This window comes from Corvus brachyrhynchos, unplaced genomic scaffold (genome assembly GCF_000691975.1).
Source record: "Corvus brachyrhynchos isolate BGI_N302 unplaced genomic scaffold, ASM69197v1 scaffold450, whole genome shotgun sequence".
Lineage (NCBI taxonomy): Eukaryota > Metazoa > Chordata > Aves > Passeriformes > Corvidae > Corvus > Corvus brachyrhynchos.
The window spans coordinates 456,274-473,790 of NW_008235749.1; the positions used below are offsets into that span (position 1 = coordinate 456,274).

At 38.9% G+C, this 17,517-nt stretch overlaps 1 protein-coding gene across 18 annotated transcripts in view; it reads right to left on the reverse strand.

The window, feature by feature from the left end:
• The window catches only part of GIGYF2 (GRB10 interacting GYF protein 2), a 75,365-nt gene that overhangs the window by 41,073 nt on the left and 16,775 nt on the right, over window positions 1-17,517 (reverse strand). For 12 of the 18 annotated variants that reach the window (XM_017726184.1, XM_017726175.1, XM_017726152.1 and 9 more), the window contains 3 exons: window positions 12,538-12,682; window positions 5,723-5,834; window positions 5,135-5,175 (listed from right to left, as the gene is read on the reverse strand). In XM_017726184.1, coding sequence (XP_017581673.1) covers window positions 5,135-5,175; window positions 5,723-5,834; window positions 12,538-12,682 — 298 coding nt within the window. The remainder of the gene's footprint in view (window positions 1-5,134; window positions 5,176-5,722; window positions 5,835-12,537; window positions 12,683-17,517) is intronic. The other 6 variants (XM_017726191.1, XM_017726189.1, XM_017726221.1 and 3 more) reach the window with 2 other exon arrangements.

Below are 17,517 nucleotides of genomic sequence, written 5' to 3' on the forward strand. Positions count from 1 at the left end.
TGCTTATTAAGTAAAATTGTAAATACTAAGTGCAGTTTTTCCTTCTGCAAATAAGAGAACATCTCACTTCCAGACAGGTCTATCAAAAAATCTGGATGTATATGACAAATACTGCAATGGAAATTTCTTCTTATTTGAAAACACTAAATAAACTATTTAGCAGTGGGGGGGAAAAAAAAAGACTTTTTAATGAATGAACACCCTTTTTTTTTTTTTTAAGGCTCATACATTCCACACATTTTCACCTTTGCGCTGCTTGTCTCAAGTACATCTGACCCAGAAGGATGCACTATATATATGAGAAGTAGAACTACATTCATTGATTTCTTTATGCTTTCTAACATCAATCTTTGCCTGTACACACAGCACAAAAGATATTTCGAGACACTTTAATCAATTTTGAAATAAAAAATTAAAACCAACTATACACAAGACTTCTGTATTTAAGTGCCTCATAAACCTACTGCAATTAAGATGCCATTTTGAAGATCCTAAATAATTTAAGACGCTAGAGGAAAAATACAATGATGCATAACTATTTCTAAGCTCTCGACAAAAACAGTGCCTATTAGGTGTTCATACCTGAACACTCAAGTAGAATTTAAATAAAGTTATCTTTCAAAGGTAAAAGGCTTTTCCCAGAAACCCAGATGGCATAAATAGCAACTTCCATTGACAACAGCATCACACACTACCAAATATGCTTCCTCTTAACTTCACCCAAGTGGTCAGCAACAGGAAAAATGGTCTCAAGCTATCTGGTGAGATGGTTTAACTGAATTCTTCTCAAGTCACAAAATTGTTCACTGAAGTGTGTTCGTAACCCAAATGGGGTCAGCAAAAAGCTACTCTGGTTTAGGGTCTGGGGAAATGGGGAGCCACCCCACAGAAGCATTCCACACAGAGTCAGGGAATGAGGCAGAAGGGCCACATTTTTGTTGCAACTGAGCTCTCATTCCAAAACAGTTCAAGTGTTGCCTTCCCCCATTGCACACCTCAGACAGATTTATCACAGACACTCCCAAAATCTTTTTCAAACTTAATTCATGGACAAGCCTTCATGACTATTGTGGAGCTTAGAGAGCAGCACACTATCAAGTTATACTGCCTTCATCCCTTTTCATGACAGCTTTTTTAGTTGCTGACTCATACACAGTTTAAAGAGCCCTTTTCCACCCTTGTGTCAACACCAAAATTTTTAAATTATTTCTTGCATTTTTTCCCCATTCTCTGATAAGAGTCCTACAAATTAAAAACCAGCACAAGAGCAGTAGAACAGACTCCTGTGTCAAGTCTGGAATAGGGCAGCATTCTGTGTGAGGTATTGAGTATTCTGTTTGACAGTATTCTGGGTGAGGCATTGTTTTTCCCATATATCACATGGGACTATAATCTCAGGATTTAGAATCAAAGGTATACAAAGCTGTTTCTAATTTCAATTAACATCTAATCAAAGGTGGGCTGTTTTGTTTGATTTCTAAGTGACTTGATATTTTAAAGTTGTACTGGTTTTAAAATAATTTTCTCTTTATAGATTTGGTTTAAAAGGCAGTACAACAGCAGGTATTAAAAAAAAGTATGTTGTTAGTATATGCTGAATGCAATCCTCAAATATTACATTTTGGAATGCAAAGCTGAGTAATACTGCAGAAGCAAATTAGACAAAGAACTGTATAGTTACTTCAGAACAAGAGCAGAAAAAACATTAATATTGCTTTTGCAGTTCCAGAGAACTGGTGAATCATGGATGTCTGAAAGTACCGGAACATCCCATGGCCCAAATTGGAGCAGAAGCCTAGGAAAATTGCTGATGGGCTCTGAGGCACCAACACAGCACTCCATGCTTTAGCACAAGAGCAAACTGATGATGAACCTACTGTGGATGCACCTCCTGCCAGCAAGACAGGGCAGGAGAACGAGCCAGGCAGAGTGAGGGGAAAGTACAATTCAAAGAAATTCAACCTCCTTTTTACAGCCACTTGAACACACCTTTTATATTCAAGTCTTCTGAACCTAACCAAAACCCACACATTAAACAGAACTCAACCAGGTTCCACAACTGACTTACCAACAGGTTTGCTTAAGCTACATGATTATTTACTACCAGTTTGTAACTGCTGGTAACTAATCAAATCCCTTCAGCTACTAAGCTGGTATTAGTCAGGAGACTGCACAGAAAATTAAGCAGCTTTTGTGCAGAGACAGACGTGCTCAAGAAAGCAACCTGCTCATTTTCTTTGCTAACAGCCTCAGCCTTCCAGAAACAATTTGGGTTCGAAGTGAAGTCTGTAAGAACTGTGACAATCTGCAACAGAAACTCGCAAATACTTCGTGCATCTTCAAGCCACATGCTGAAACCAGGAACAGATACTGTTTATGCTGAGAATCAGTTGAATGTGACCTTGCAAACTGTTGTGTGCACTGAAAAAGCAATCATTAATTTTTAAGAACAGCATATTGATCATATTTGAGAAGTATTTGTTAAATTTGTATTACTTTTTAAATCTCTTGATTTTTAATTGAGGGTTCTTGCACTGTCCTCCATTACAAATACCCAGAAGTGTTTCAATATTTGATCTCTTAATAATTTTCTCTAATGTGATCATCCAGAACAAAGAACATGAAAAAGTTGGCAACTCAGTAAATGATGTAATCTGAATTCAAGGCCCTGTGAAAGAGCAATGAAAAACTGAAGCACGGTAACATTATAGAATAAAATCCTAAACAAAGGAGTTTAACCAAGGTAACAAAAACCAGCACAGGCATCCACTAAAGCATGTTAACCCGAATTATAACCTGCCTATCAATTCCTTTCCTGACCTTTCTGCTTCCATAGCTTTGTGTGGATACTAGTACTTGCTATTAACCTGGGACTTCTTTCGGCACATCTGTATCACTCTCACACTCAAAATATTTTGTCATTGGAAAGCCATTGCATAATAGTAACTACTTGTAATTAATCAAGGCTTAAGTCAGAACAGACCAACACTTCTGTCAATATTTCTGTGCTCTCCACCTTATCTCTTTGGAAGTAAACAGGTGAGAAATGGTCTTCGCACTTACCGCAACATTAACCTCTAACACAGCAATAAATTACACAAACATAAATTACTATTGTTAAAACAGTATTTTTACAATATAACTTCAGAAAGATTGAAGGTCTTTTGCTTCTCATACTGACTAGCCAAGAAATACGAGACTAAAGAAGAGCAATTAGGTACTCAAAAAGCTTCATAATTGGAGAATGAGCACAATCATCTCTCACAATGAGCTTCCAACAAATTGCACTAGGACACCATCTTCCCCAGGGAACAGTTCTTGGAAGATGCACTCCATAGCCCTGATCACTAGCAGTTGCTACAAACACAAAATGCTCTACACTAGCTGTAGAAGTCAACCTCTGGCAGAAGTCAACTTCAGTAAGCACATTTTGCACACTGTAAATTCTCCTCAATTTCAACTGAGAAATACATCTGATCCCATACCAATATGCAGTATTTTTATCCATCTTTATCAGAAACATGGTACATTCTATAGCCTGGAACGGGAATTGTATTTCTAATCACAACAACAAGAAGGAGCTAAATAAATAAAACTAAATCAACTGTAGTAAATATTACTTTTACATCCACTTTTCTTTTGTAAAAAATGCGGTCCTGAAATCTCAGTAGTACTTACTTTCTCCTATTTTCATTTTTTCCTAGAAGATCTCTGAATATAAAGATACACAGAAAGTTCGAAGTTTCACTACTGACGTTTAAAACCAGTCAATTTCTGACCAGTATCAAAAAATCTTCTAGAAGTATCCTCTTTTTAAAGGAAATGAGGAAAAATGAGGAAAACCACACACATCTTAGTTTTGTGTTGACATTCAACTTAACAAGCAGAAAAATAAAAGCACTCTTTAGAAGCTGTGAACATCAATTCCTACATGGAGAGAGGACTGGAAGGGCTTTGAAAGCAAACTCCTTGGCATGTGTCACCACGGTAATCTGGAAAATTATTAATATGGCAATTTATACTACCCTTACTAAAAAAATACCAACAGCTAAGCAGGGATTAAAATACATTCCTGTCAACTTCTAATTGCAATTGGATCTCTTTGGGTTTGTCTTTAAATTCAACTAGCAACTATCTCTTCTGACCTAGGCTTTCTCAGTATGTTACCAAGGTGGGTATGTAGCCAAGACTCCTCTAGCAAAGCCAAAGATCCCCTGGGTCCTAAACAGAGAAGACACAGTCAGTAAGCTCTTCCTAGTACAAAAACCTCTCAGTAGGCACAGCTGTGCTCCATGCACATGGAAACATGCCACAGAGAAAGAGAACGGGCATACCAGAGAACAAGCAACGCACGAGCCCGAACAGCAAAAGTCACTGCAGTTACCAGATAGCCAGAGCTGCCCTGATGTTCCCACCACCCTTAGGATGTCTACGTTTCATCTCCAAGATGACAAACTCACTCCAACTCAAGTTCAGCTGGATGTTAAGATGCACTGGGCCACAATTAAGGATGCAGTATTCTGCCAGAATGTGGCCAGTGTGATGTATTTCAGGAACAGAATAGGGGAGGAACAAGAGACAGGAGAGCAGATAACCACACTGAACAGGAGGTTCAGATGATGACTAAACTAATTTGATCAACAGTAAATCCATCAGCATGGGAACCTCAGAACACTGCTGGGATCTCTCTCACACTAGCAAGCATTCAAAAAAATTAGCAGTTCAAATGGTCAAGAAGTCCTGGGTACCAAAACAGCCCATGCCTGGAATGTTTAAAGCTGCACTCAGAAAAGGCATATTGCCACAGCACACCTGTTCATCAGCACAGGCTTCTTTCACAGAGGTACAGGAACTTACTTCAGCTGTAGACATCACATCTTAATTAAATAAACAGAACCTACTTACTCCACATTTTTCTTATCTACCACACTTAAATGTCCAATAGCAAGAACAACACAAAGTAAGAGAAACAACACTTTGAGAACACATTTAGCAACCTGGCACAGTATCATGACTCTTGTACCAACAATATACTTGGAGCAATAAGAAAGGTTGATATATGTATAGGTCCACCCCCCCAAACACACCCTGCGCCTCCCTCCCATTTTCTGCCCACACAGTAACAAAACCATACCTGGATCTTTTCGCCCTGGTTTTTCAAAGCGTCTGTCTCCCCTAGAAAGGCAGAATAGAAGTTTCAAATAAGGTTTTGGAACTACTCCAAAAACTCACTTTAGGTATAGGTTTTGTTGGTTTTCTTTACTTGGTGGGGAGCTTTTTTAAAATTGGAGCTTGATGGACAGTACCTTCAGAGGTCCAAGTGACAACTGAAATTTTCAGGAACACCAATACACACACGGCCCTTGGGAACTGGGAATGTTTTCAAATGTGCCCCTAAGTACTGTGAACAATGTCAAAACTAAAATTGAAGCAAATCCTTAGCACCAGCACTTCCATTGCAACTGTCATAATTTATGTTCTCTTAAAGTAGTTCCTTCTTCCCAGGAACTCATCAGAAAAATTCTTTGCAAAAAATGTTCTTTTACTTGCTCCTAAGCCTCAAGAAACATTTCTGTGTGTTTGACTCCATCTTAGAAATTCAGACACTTCACTCACAGATATAACTAATTACCTTTCCTAAAGTGTTTTTATGAAGTCAAAAGGCACAAATGGAAGCTGAACAGATGTGTGTAAAAAACTTTAAGGGCTAGAGTTCTGTTACCTTTCCTCCCAACTCTGTGATCTGTGCATTTCCCTGCCCCCTCCTCGCCCAAATCCACCCTCCACTTCATCAAAACTTCTTTGGTAGAAACCGCTTTCTCCTCGGCCTCTGCCTGAAAAGACAAAAAACACAAGTGTTTGTATAAATAATAAAAGAAGTTGAAAGAATCAGGTAGGTTTTCCCTTTCTTGGTGTCCCTGTGAACTAATCTTGCAGTCTTAAGCCCCAGTGAAATTATCTGGGACAAAAATGAAAAAGAAACAAAGACTGAAGAAAGAGTCTTATGCAAAAATTCTTATCAAGAAGTGCAAGACCAGACAGAACAGGCAAACAATTCCAAAATAAATATGATGCAGAAAAACACAGATACTTACCCAAGAGAAATTACCAAATAAGTATGCGTTGTTCACACAACATCCACATTGCATATGTGTGCTTCACACACAAAAATCAGATTACTTTTAACAGCAAACTCCAGTATAATGGCACTGCAGATGTACTCTTCATTACTGCTGTCAAGGGTCATAAAGGAGAAGGATGCTTCACCGCTATTAAGTTCTAGTGACTGTCAGCAAAAATCTACCCCAGGATCAGTGGGAAGAAAAGAAGGATCACAGGATGGCTATAGGCAGGTCAGAATGAAGAACCACATTAGAGCTATAGCTTAAAAATTATCCTACTGACCTCTTCAGTAAATGATTCTTTATAGACAGCTACCAAGTACCAAGCCTCAAGCTAGAAAGTTACAGACATATCCTCAAGCAAAGCATCTCGAAGCATGTCTTCAGGGCTTGAAAAGGTGTGGGGAGTTTGGGTAAAAAAAACCAAGCCACACACAACAGAAAAACAACACCCACACACATCCCCAGCCCTTCAAAACAACTTCCAGCACTGGTTAGATTAATGGCTGGGGTGAAGTTTCCCAATCTACAAAAGATAAACATTTCTTCCCACAGCTCTCCAGCAGAAGAAATGGCAGGTTTTTAATCATCTAATTTACCATTTCAATGATCTCATGGGAAGAAGATGAACAAGTGGAACATCTATCAGCTAGTTGTCAGGATAATGCCTTGCCTGCATATACATGCAGTCTCTATAGTCAAGTTCTAGAACCTAAAAAGCACCTGCTAAGACAAATTCTTGGCTGTGTAAGTGTCTCAAACATCAATCTTTTCATATTTCTCTCTTTCTGGCTTCAAAGAAAAAACCACCTCAAAGCACAAGGTGCAAACCAGACCAGAGATCTGGAGCAGTAAGACAGAATGACCAAGTTAAACAGGAAATGAACACCTTCAGAATGGACTGAAGTCCTTGTAGTCTTCTGAAGAAAGTAGTAATAAAAAGCCTCTACATTTAAAATCTAAGGACACCTGAATGCATCAAGGAATCATACCATGTTTCAGTGCCTTATGACTAGAAAACTTTGAAATAATCATGATAGTTGCAAGAGTTTCTCTACTATTCTATACTAAATCTCTTAGAACGAGCAGCAGGGGAAAAGGGCAGAAAGCTGCTTTTCAGGCAGAGAAAAAGGAAAGTGATCCACAGATAAGCCAGTCAGAGTCTTCAAATACACAACTGCTTTTGTATCAGGCAGAACTGGTTGCAGGGTGTATAAGGAACAATTTTAACATCCTCTTTGGACAAAACTATCTTGTTCTATCACCAGCAAAGCTGATCAGTGGCAGATCTCCCACAATCATAAAGATGCAGCCTTCCTTACCACAAAGTTTTGAGGATGCTTAAGTTCAGATGAAGACTGGACAAACTCAAAGAAGACAAACAAAACTCATTAACAGAGGCCACATCTGGTTCAGGAAATACACTGAGCTGCAAATATCTGGCAGCTGAGCCTCTTCACCTTTGTGTTTTCCTCAGTCCTTATTCTCTTGCCAAGATGCCTCCTTTTGGCTGTTGCTAGACTATGGACACTATGGAGTTGAGCAAACCCTTGCCATATTCAGTATAGCTGTTCTTACATAAACTCAGGGAGAGGCAGAAGAGCTGATGGAGCACTCTAGGTAACAGAGAAGAAATTAGCATCAGACCTATGAGAGTTATTAGAAACACAGATACCTTCACTATGCAAGGCAAGTCTGATACTACAAGGTTGACCACAGTCACGAGTGTAAAACAAATTGCTAAGGCAAGAAACAGGAAGACATGATACAACATCAAAACCAGCATGATGTTTATCCAGTTAAAGCATTATGGGTCCCCTAAAATCCTGGAAAAGGACTCAAAGTTGTTATTCTTCACAAATAAAAGCGAGAAAAGTTTCAGCAGCTCATGCAATAGCAATCTTTGCCTAATTTCTTCACTACAGGAAAGCTCTCTTCCTTCTTCTCACAAGAGATAATAAAGCCGAAGCAGTTCACAGAGTCAAAACAGAACAGAGGCACTGAGTCATCTCCTGTCTCTGAGGTAGCAGAGGTGGAAAGCTGCATACGCTTTCCCAACAGAAACAAAGCAGGCTTGTACAGTGAGCGGCAGCAGCACTGCAGTGCTCCCCTTGCAGGGTGAGCGAGGGTGAGCACACGCTGCCTGCTGGGAGCAGACACATGCCACCAGCGCCAGAACGCTGCCAATATGGGACATTTCACCAGCAAATAAAGCAAGTGTCCTGTATGAGAGCAAGAATGCTGTTTTACCAGCAGCATGACTTACAGCCACTTAAAAGTATGTGAAATCACAGCCTGAGAAACCTCCCCCCACTCACCACTCCCATATCACAGTTCATCAGTATTTCAGTTGTGTTCAGCCACCAAAATGGTCTGAATTAAAAGATAACTTTGAAAAATGTCCAAACAATTGATCTTAGACATTCAGTTTAAGGCTACCTGTGGGGTCACAGTACTCAACCGCCAGCTGTAGTGATACCACATAGTACTGGACAGGACTGCTGAAGCCACCTCTGCCTTGGCTGTGTTGCCACCCCATCCATGTGTGGGAACAACACAGACCCATCCAACAGTGCCCAGCAGAAGCACATGTGCAGCCCCAGCAGACACCAAGCAGACTATGGTGCAGGAAGCATCAAACAGATCCTACCAAGCTACAGAAGAGAAGCAGCCAGTCAAGGGAAACAGTGGTGTGCAAAGTCAGTCATTCAGCAAGTACTACATGGATGGGTCTGACCTGGAAGTGCACACTAGGACACAGCTAATGCTGGTCACAAAATGCATGAGAAATGCCTGCAGAGAAGATAAAACTACACATGTAAGCACACCATTTGACATTCTGCTTCTGCACTCCTTGGCTTATTTTAAACAGAATGCCCCTTCTGAAAAAAAAAAAAAAAAAGCCTGACACACAAGCAGCAGACTAAGTGCATATGTTGCACGAAGTACTGAATGCAAAGTCAATAAATGCCAATAAACCTTTCCATTTAAGAACTGAGTGGAGCAACTGTGTCATTTTTATCTCAGTAATTTCTCAAAAACCTCAGGATGAGGACATCAATCCACTGGACACTGCAATCATAACAGCCAAGTCTCTAACCTGAAAAACAGACGAGTTTGAATTTAAGTAAAAATGTAAGACACAAGCAGGAGGGTAAGACGCAGCACAAACTGTCATTCTAATTGTCATTACCAAAAAAACCCAAACCAAACCCTACAGAATACAAGAAGCAAATTCTTGAAATTACAGCATAACTGGAGTTTAGGATCTACAATCACAGCCATAATACTGTTTGGGAAAAACAGATTAACTGTAGTTCAACTATTGCTGTTTAGATATGAGAACATTACACTTTCACGCCATTGACACACTTTCCAACAGCGGCAAAAACAGACTACAAAGGGCAGAGGGTGGGTGGGGAAAGAGCTCTAATGGGAAGCAAAGGACCCTTCATAACAGTCTTAACCAAAGGGAGAACAGCTACAAAACAAACTGTAAGCTTACAGCCCATTCCAGGGACTATTTAAATCTCTCCTCATCTGAGGCTCTTATCCATGAATGTTGACATTCCAGTCCTGCCAGCACAAAGCACAGGGCTTAACTGCACACCACAGGGAGCTCCCAGGAAAACAAGTCAATTAGAAAAGAGTCACGTGCAAGTACTTGGTTTCTTTAGAGACTACAACTTCTTTTTTAAAAAACAAACCAAACCAAAAATCAAAGCAACTTCCACATAGTAAGCATGCTCTCATCATCGCAACATAAGCATTGTCAGTAAAAGTTGGGGTGACTACCCAGAAAATATTTACTGAGTGCTAACTTGCACTTTTAAATACTGGTAAGTGAATCCCATTTAGAGTTCTAGCCATAACACTCCTTTTACCAGCATTTCTTCCCCTTGACAATCCACCACAGATTGCTTGTCATGTTCTCAAATGCTGGAACACAATTCCGTGATTTGTGCCTCAGTGAGGGAACTTCATTAACAAACCTAATCACACATGCAAATTCCTCTCTGAAGTTGCTGTGGTGTGAGTCCCTTCAAGACAGCAATCTCATTTTGGTAAAGCTGAAGCCCACACTGGCTCGGCAGCAGCTTTGTTGCATACAACTGTGTAAAGTTCATAGAAAACACCAGAAAACCTTTTGAACCCAGGCAATTCTGCAGTGCAATAAAAATGTTTTCCAACTATTAAGTGAGGCAGCCCATTTAGTGAACAAACTCCAAAGAAATTTCAAGTCCTTTTCATTGTAACTTGAAAAAACAAAACTGCATTTAAAGCCTGCTACTTACAAGCAACATTTTTATAAATCAAAACATCATGTCAACAGTCCTATATTGAATTTTCAAAAATAACTATGGGAAAAAACGTCCTTGGCTACAACAGCATCACGTGTTATGAAAATGGTACCATTTTGTCCTGGGAAAAGCCTTAATTTCTTTGCTGAGATACAGAAACTTTGGGAAGTTTCATGCCTAGAGCCCAACACTAATTGCTCATGGGAAGAAGAGGGGAAGAGTGGAGAAAACAAGCAGCAACCAGGATCAACGAAAGAAGGAAAGCTCAGAAAGCTGAAGAAATTTACTGCAGAAATGTGTCCTCTACAGCTTAGCAGAAGAATGTCAGAGGTGCCTAACAAGCAAACCATGTAACAATTCCAACACATTAAAAGATCAAATTAGGATAAAACAAAAAAGAAAGTGAAAAAGATTAATTTTGCAACAAAGTTCTTGCTAGTATTTCTTAACAAATCTTAAAAATGAACTATGTCTGAAAGCTGCTGCACGTATTCCTGGTTTCCCGGTCTTAATACTGCATACATTTTAAGTTCTGTCCACTAAAAAGTAAGGAATCAAACTTTACTGCCAAACAAAACAGTCATGCATAAAAGTATACTCAGTAATACAATTACTGGATTAGAAGCCATATTCTGCCACATTTAGCCTTACAACCTCACTGAAACTAGTGGAGGCAATTAAAAAACAACCCACTGCTCACTGCATAAGGATGACATTGTTAATGGTGCTGCAAGAAAACAAAGAGAAATTTGACAAAAGGAAGCAAAATAAAGGGTTTGCCAAATTAGAAATTATCAAAGTATCTTGATATTGAAACTAGGGAGCACACTAGTGGGTGTATGATCTCAAATCACCAAATTTTAAGCAGCAATAATTTAATTTTGCAGAATTACGTCTTGATGCATCTAAAAAAAAAATAACCAATACATGTATTCCTAGCAAAAGTGAAACATAGGTGGTAGAAATACACACATTAAAATAAAACAAAAAAGCAACTCCCAGATGAGTACACACATATATGCAAACGCTTGTTTCTTAAATGAAACCCTGAGCATTTGTGCAAATACAATGGCAAAGCAACAGGAAATTCTAGTGAAAGTCTCATAAAAAGCTTAAATCTGCATCTTAGCTGGGAAGCAACCACAAGAAGATAGACAACAATCTACAAATATCTGAGAGATGTAAGCTAAAAAGAAAGAAGGATTAAGGAACAAGAACAGAAATGAGAGAACACATTAAGTCAAAGCAAAATTCTGGTCAAGCACCTAATTATATATTAAGTGCTTTCTGAAGATTTTACTGAAAATATCACCCGTTAAGGACATGTAAAATTAAATTAAAAAGGGCTCTAAGAGAAACCTCACCTAAGCACCCTCAAAGACAGAGATTACAATATTAGTTACTCAGTATTTCCAAGTTACTAGCTTCTCACTATTTTAAATGCAACACATCATATTTATATATAAAGCCCCCAAAAAAGAGTTCACAGAAGTACATACATTGAAAGGGAATTGCTAAGATAAATTCTGGGTTTAACAGCTTGGTTTTAATTTAGCAATATAGCTTCAGCACATTTTATCAATTCATTTGCAAATGTTTGAGGCGATCCTGGATGAGACATCAACTACAGTGATGCTCTAAAACTGGAAAGACTCAAATGTCTCCCAAATTCAATTACATCTTTCCATTAACCTTCTCTCGTTTACATTCAGGATGTTAACAAATGAAGATGGCTTTTCAGAACACTGAACACAATCTACTACAACCTTGATGGTTTAAATACATTCGCAGATTTTTCCACCCTCTCCTTATAAATTGGTTTTATGCTTTTACTAAAGTTATTTCTAAAAATTCTGAACCAAATAATTTCATATTCCACCTCAAAACCACCTCTCCCTTTTGCTTTCCCACCCACCAAGCTGGCAAAGGCATATAACAGAGATACCAGTTCTGCACTAAGGTGTGCAGAATCATCACTAAACACAATATTCATTCTACAGCACCACCTTGTTGGAAAGGTTTCAAAGCTTTAAGCAAAAAGAAGTTGGGCATGAGAACACACGGCTCTAGCCAAGCTCCACTTAATATCTCTGAGCAGCTTTAACCTGGATCACCTGGATACATTGGAGCACATCCCACTGGCAGCTCACCTCGACCTCTAGAGGAACTTCGACCTCGAGGAGCCCCTACCACCGTTCCTCCTCCGCGTCCCGTCAACCGCAGGACAGCAGCACTGTTTACAGACATCGAGAAATTTCTCTGCCAAGAAGAAAGAGTCACAATCAGATTTGACTGGAAAAACCTTCAGAGAGAAACCATAAACAAATACACAAAAAAACCCAATAAAAAACAAACAAAAAGAAAAAACAAAAACATTTACCATTATGTTAAATTTGGCTTCGTTTTCTTTGTGTTCATTACAAATTCTCTACAATTAACACTAGAAAGGAAAAGGATTCCATGCATACATGAGCAGCTGAAGCAGCCTCTAAAAGGATCTTGGTCAATATTAGCATTTTCAAGTTACTTAGCTGAGATTTCTGTGCTCTGAAGTAAGCATTTGAACACCTACTCCTTTATCAGGTGATGACAGCACAGAAGCCATCAGAACATCAGCAGTGTTAAACACACATTCCGTTGCAAAAAGAGACTGGCACCTGCCTATACCTGACACCAATTAATTAATACCAATTCTACACTTCTTAAGCAAAGCAGGAACGTTTAAAGACCAAGAGAACTTGAATAAAATCGTATTTACCAATCTCCTTTGCGGAAATAAGCCTTTTTATTCTTTAAATATATCACAAGAGCAACATATTTTAGGAAAAACTAAGTGTACTTAAGGCATATGAAATTTAAGCGATATTCATTTTCATAAGACAATAAACACCAGTAAGATTTAAGTTTAGCTTAATATGAAATAACTGCTAAAGAAAAAGCTATTTCAATAATAATATAAATATATTATTATATAAATAAATATAATATTTATATTATATGTAAATAAATATAACCAACTCTGGCCCTATTCTCTGAGCACAAATACTTGGAAAATGGGGCCAAAGAATTCAGAAGCATGTTCAGAAACATTAACAAGGAAACCTGAATTGACACATGCTTTCTGAATGCAAGTTTTCAATAATTAGAATGCAAAGGACTCCAAACAGCTGTTGTATCAGGCTTCTTGAAAGGAATTTAAAGTCGGCAAGGTGCTTACATCAACTCATTGGAATTACTATGACTTTGAAGATCTTCAGAGAACGAGACAAGCAATTACATCCCATTTAAAATCTACATCACTAACATCAAAACCAACAGGCATTCGAAGGAGTTTTAATACACTACAGAAACATTTCAGAAACTGCTTGATATGTGCTACCTACAAAAGTAGATCTTCCTTCAAGAGAGAATTCGTAACTAATTAGACTTGAGGGGAAAGAAAAAATGCAGTCACGCATGGCAAAATACTATGGTCAGCCTCCAGTAAATCTGACTGTTTTCTGAGCTAGCTCCTAAAGTTTAAAGCAACCATTTCAACAGCAAGTCAAAAGGAACCACCTCCATCTGCCTCTGAGCAAAGCACCACCTTTCCTGGTGTTGATACTTCTGCTTTTTTGTGAAGTGCTGAAATACTTCACTACAAAAACATATTTAAGCTATTTATCAGAATCATTGTCTTGCATAGGAGATTCCTCTTTTTTTTTATGCCTTTTTCTTCCAGTAAGAACAAAATAACAATCTTACCTTCTTTTCCAATTAATTTTTAATTTGACTTGTCTGCCTGCACTCTGAGAAACTTCTCCCTCCCCTCTGTAGAGCCTGCCTCAGTGAAGGCATAGTGGTAACAATCCACATGGTAAGATCACAGTACGCAATAAAAAAGCAAAGCCCAAAAGGAAAAAATTGCCCTACTGTTGATCAATGTATTCCTTCAATGACCAGTGCTGATGAAGCACACCAAAGAACAAAGCTGCTGCAAAACAGCTTTAGGAGCAAGTGAAGATGTCTTAGGAAACAGATGTCAGGAATATAACCAAGGAGGACACAAAAGGATTCCATTATATTCAGCAAGAGTTTGAGCCTCCCTGACATGCAAGCAGGTAAAATTAAGACAACCAAATTCTTTCCTAATGTAAATAGAAAAAAGGGGAGCAGTAGGAAAGGTAAAGGAACATTTGCTGCACATTGCCAGTGCTCTGTGGTGGAAAGCCCTGTTAAAGCCATCTGCAGAAACCTTCTTTGCTTCAACAGACACTACCCTGGAAACACATCTTAGACAAATCTATTATTATAAACATATTATATTACATCACGCTAGGTGAATCAGTTGAATCTAGGTTAGCTCAGCAACTTTATCATCAGGAAAGTAATATTTTACATAAAAAGAACCAGCAATTCCATCCAAAGCATGTCCATGTCCTGTTAAAGGGAACACTGTAGCCTTAAGTATCTAACTAAATCCTACACAACTAAACACATTTAAGTTTAAATTCATAAAGCTGACATTATTTGTCATCCATCCCTAGATAAACACATCTTTAAATCACCTTGAGACAAGTTCTTCCCTGACACAGTACACATACAACCGCAATGCCATCAGGTGCATAACACAGCAAGAGTTGTTCTGAATCTAACCCCAAAGTAATCCTGACAGGCTCAGCTGCAACTGAACACTATGCCAAAGTACTAGTGTTCTGATCAGCCTCTCCTCTAAGGACTCCCAAACCCCTGCCCCTCAGGTTCTGAGACGATAATTCTATTCTAAGTATTCATGGAGGGGGTAAAAAGGTTTTTAAACTCTTTTGTCAATCTTAATTGTAAGAACTTTCCTGCACCACAGCTAGCAGCAAACCCACTAATATTCACCTCAAGATCACTTCTGAATATGATTCTTAGTGACAAACAATGTTATGTCATGGGGAACAAACACCAGAATTTCTAACTTAAAAAATGCCATTCCCTTGGTACCTTCAGTCATGAAGACGGGAAGAAAAGGACATGAAAAACCAGATTGTTCACATCCTCTGGGTCCCCAGAAAGCCTTAAAGGAAAAGCTTTCTTAAAAATGGAATACGGAGCTCTTCTTTCAGATTATGATTTTTCTGGAGATTTTAGAGAATTGTTAAGCTGCTTAAAGGCTCCTGTATGATTACAGGTGAAAAGGAGCAGGAAAAAGCAGTGACACAGTCCGCACCAACTCCTCAGGAGTTTTCAAGACTGGTGACACACTGGGCACTGCAGCAGAGGACCACACCTAACCCTGAAGCTCAGCAGCACTTACCATCCCATCTGCACTCAGCACACTTTCAATACCATAGCCTTCAACTCGTGTTATTCTCTGCAGACAGTACTGTGACAATCACCAAAAGTCAGGATCCCCTCAAACTGTAAAAGGCCTGTAGTCCTCCCTGAAGGACTCCACTATGCATCAGCAAAACAGTATGTCCAAAAGGGTTCAACATTTAGGTGTGCTACCATATGTCTGGCTAACCATTTCTGGGGCTTGCTGCCTGAATCCCTTCTCTTCCTAGTCAAGAACAGGAGCTAAGATAAGACTTCCCATAAAAGCATAGTCTCAATCTCAGTTGCCTTTTAAGACAAACTATGACATGAAGTGCTTCCAGTGTATCCATGTGAACTCAAATATAACTGCTGATTAAAAACGAAACCATTAGCATCTTGTGTAAAATGACAGTATCCTACAGAGACACAAGAAATATGGACCAACTCTGAAGAGGAAGGCAGCCCAGAAGAGGTGAAGAGGATATACCAAAACACCCAGGCACAAAATGAAATGAAAAATTCAAGAACACAACAGTCTGGGGCAGGCAAAGGAAGGAGAATGCTCTGATATCTTAAGAAACTAATAGTAACACTACCACCCCTGCAAAAATCAAATTACTCAAGCCAGTAAAAGTACTCAGCTTCCTATTAGAAAAAAAAAAAAAACAACCACAAAAAACCAAAACACAGTATTATGAAATAAGAAAAGTGCTAAGAAATATGACAAATTGGAGAGCAACTGCAAAATCTAAAGTTCTGGCAGCCAGAAGGAGGGAATCAGTTCAGAGTCAAAAGTCAGAGGCATTCATCCATAGAACGTGGGCAGTTTTCTCCATCAGGAATCAAATCTAAAGCAAGAGCTTTCAAACTACCCAGATCAGTCATCCTTGAAATGGAATCCTTATGGACTACCTGTTCTCACTCTTATCCTGTACACCTCTATATGGTTATATACCTACAGACACCAAAGGAGGAGATAAACAAGCAACTGCTTATATACAGAGCAGTTAACAGTACTGCATCTTCTTAACAAATGTTAACAGTCAAAAAGCTTCAGCACTTCTCTAAAGAACACAAAACTGAAGCTACAGAACTTAGCCACTTCTGTGACTCTATGGGTACCAAAGAGAAGGTGGTAAAAAACTGTAGAAAATGTCAATGATCTGAAAATGGTGCATACTTTAAAAACAGGTAATATTTCCCAGATGATGATCCTGGATTTAACAACCTGTTAATGTTGTTCAACAGAACATTGTATGAAAAAATATTTTTTTCAAATTTAAGACAATAATTGAGCATGGATAGAATTTAAACTTTATGCCAACACAGTATGCTTTCATAATTTCTTTCTCTGTGTCCTGGGTTACAATGAAAAGGTGTAACCAAAAGTATGTATTTTATTACCATTTTCATAAGCTGTTAAAATAGGTGGGGCAGTGTTCTTTAATTTCTCCATGACTCGGCCTGATAGCTGCCCAGAGGGAGTTATCTCCATGACTCAGAATTACATCATCCCTTTGTGAGATGCTCCACCCAGGGGGAGGAACCAAGCATTCCTATCTGGATATAATCTGAGGCTTGGAACACCAGGAGAGCACTACCACTGGATTCCCAGAGGACACCAGCTCAATATGCACCACTGGACCTCCAGAGAAGGACCAGACTCCTCTCCAGGATCACCGCTTCAACAGAATCCCATCTATCACTCCAACAGGACTGCAGCCACCATTTAATCAGACTGTTACCACCACCCTGACCAACAGGGTGTCAGGTTGTATTCTCACTGTCAGTTTAAGTCAAGAATTTCTGTA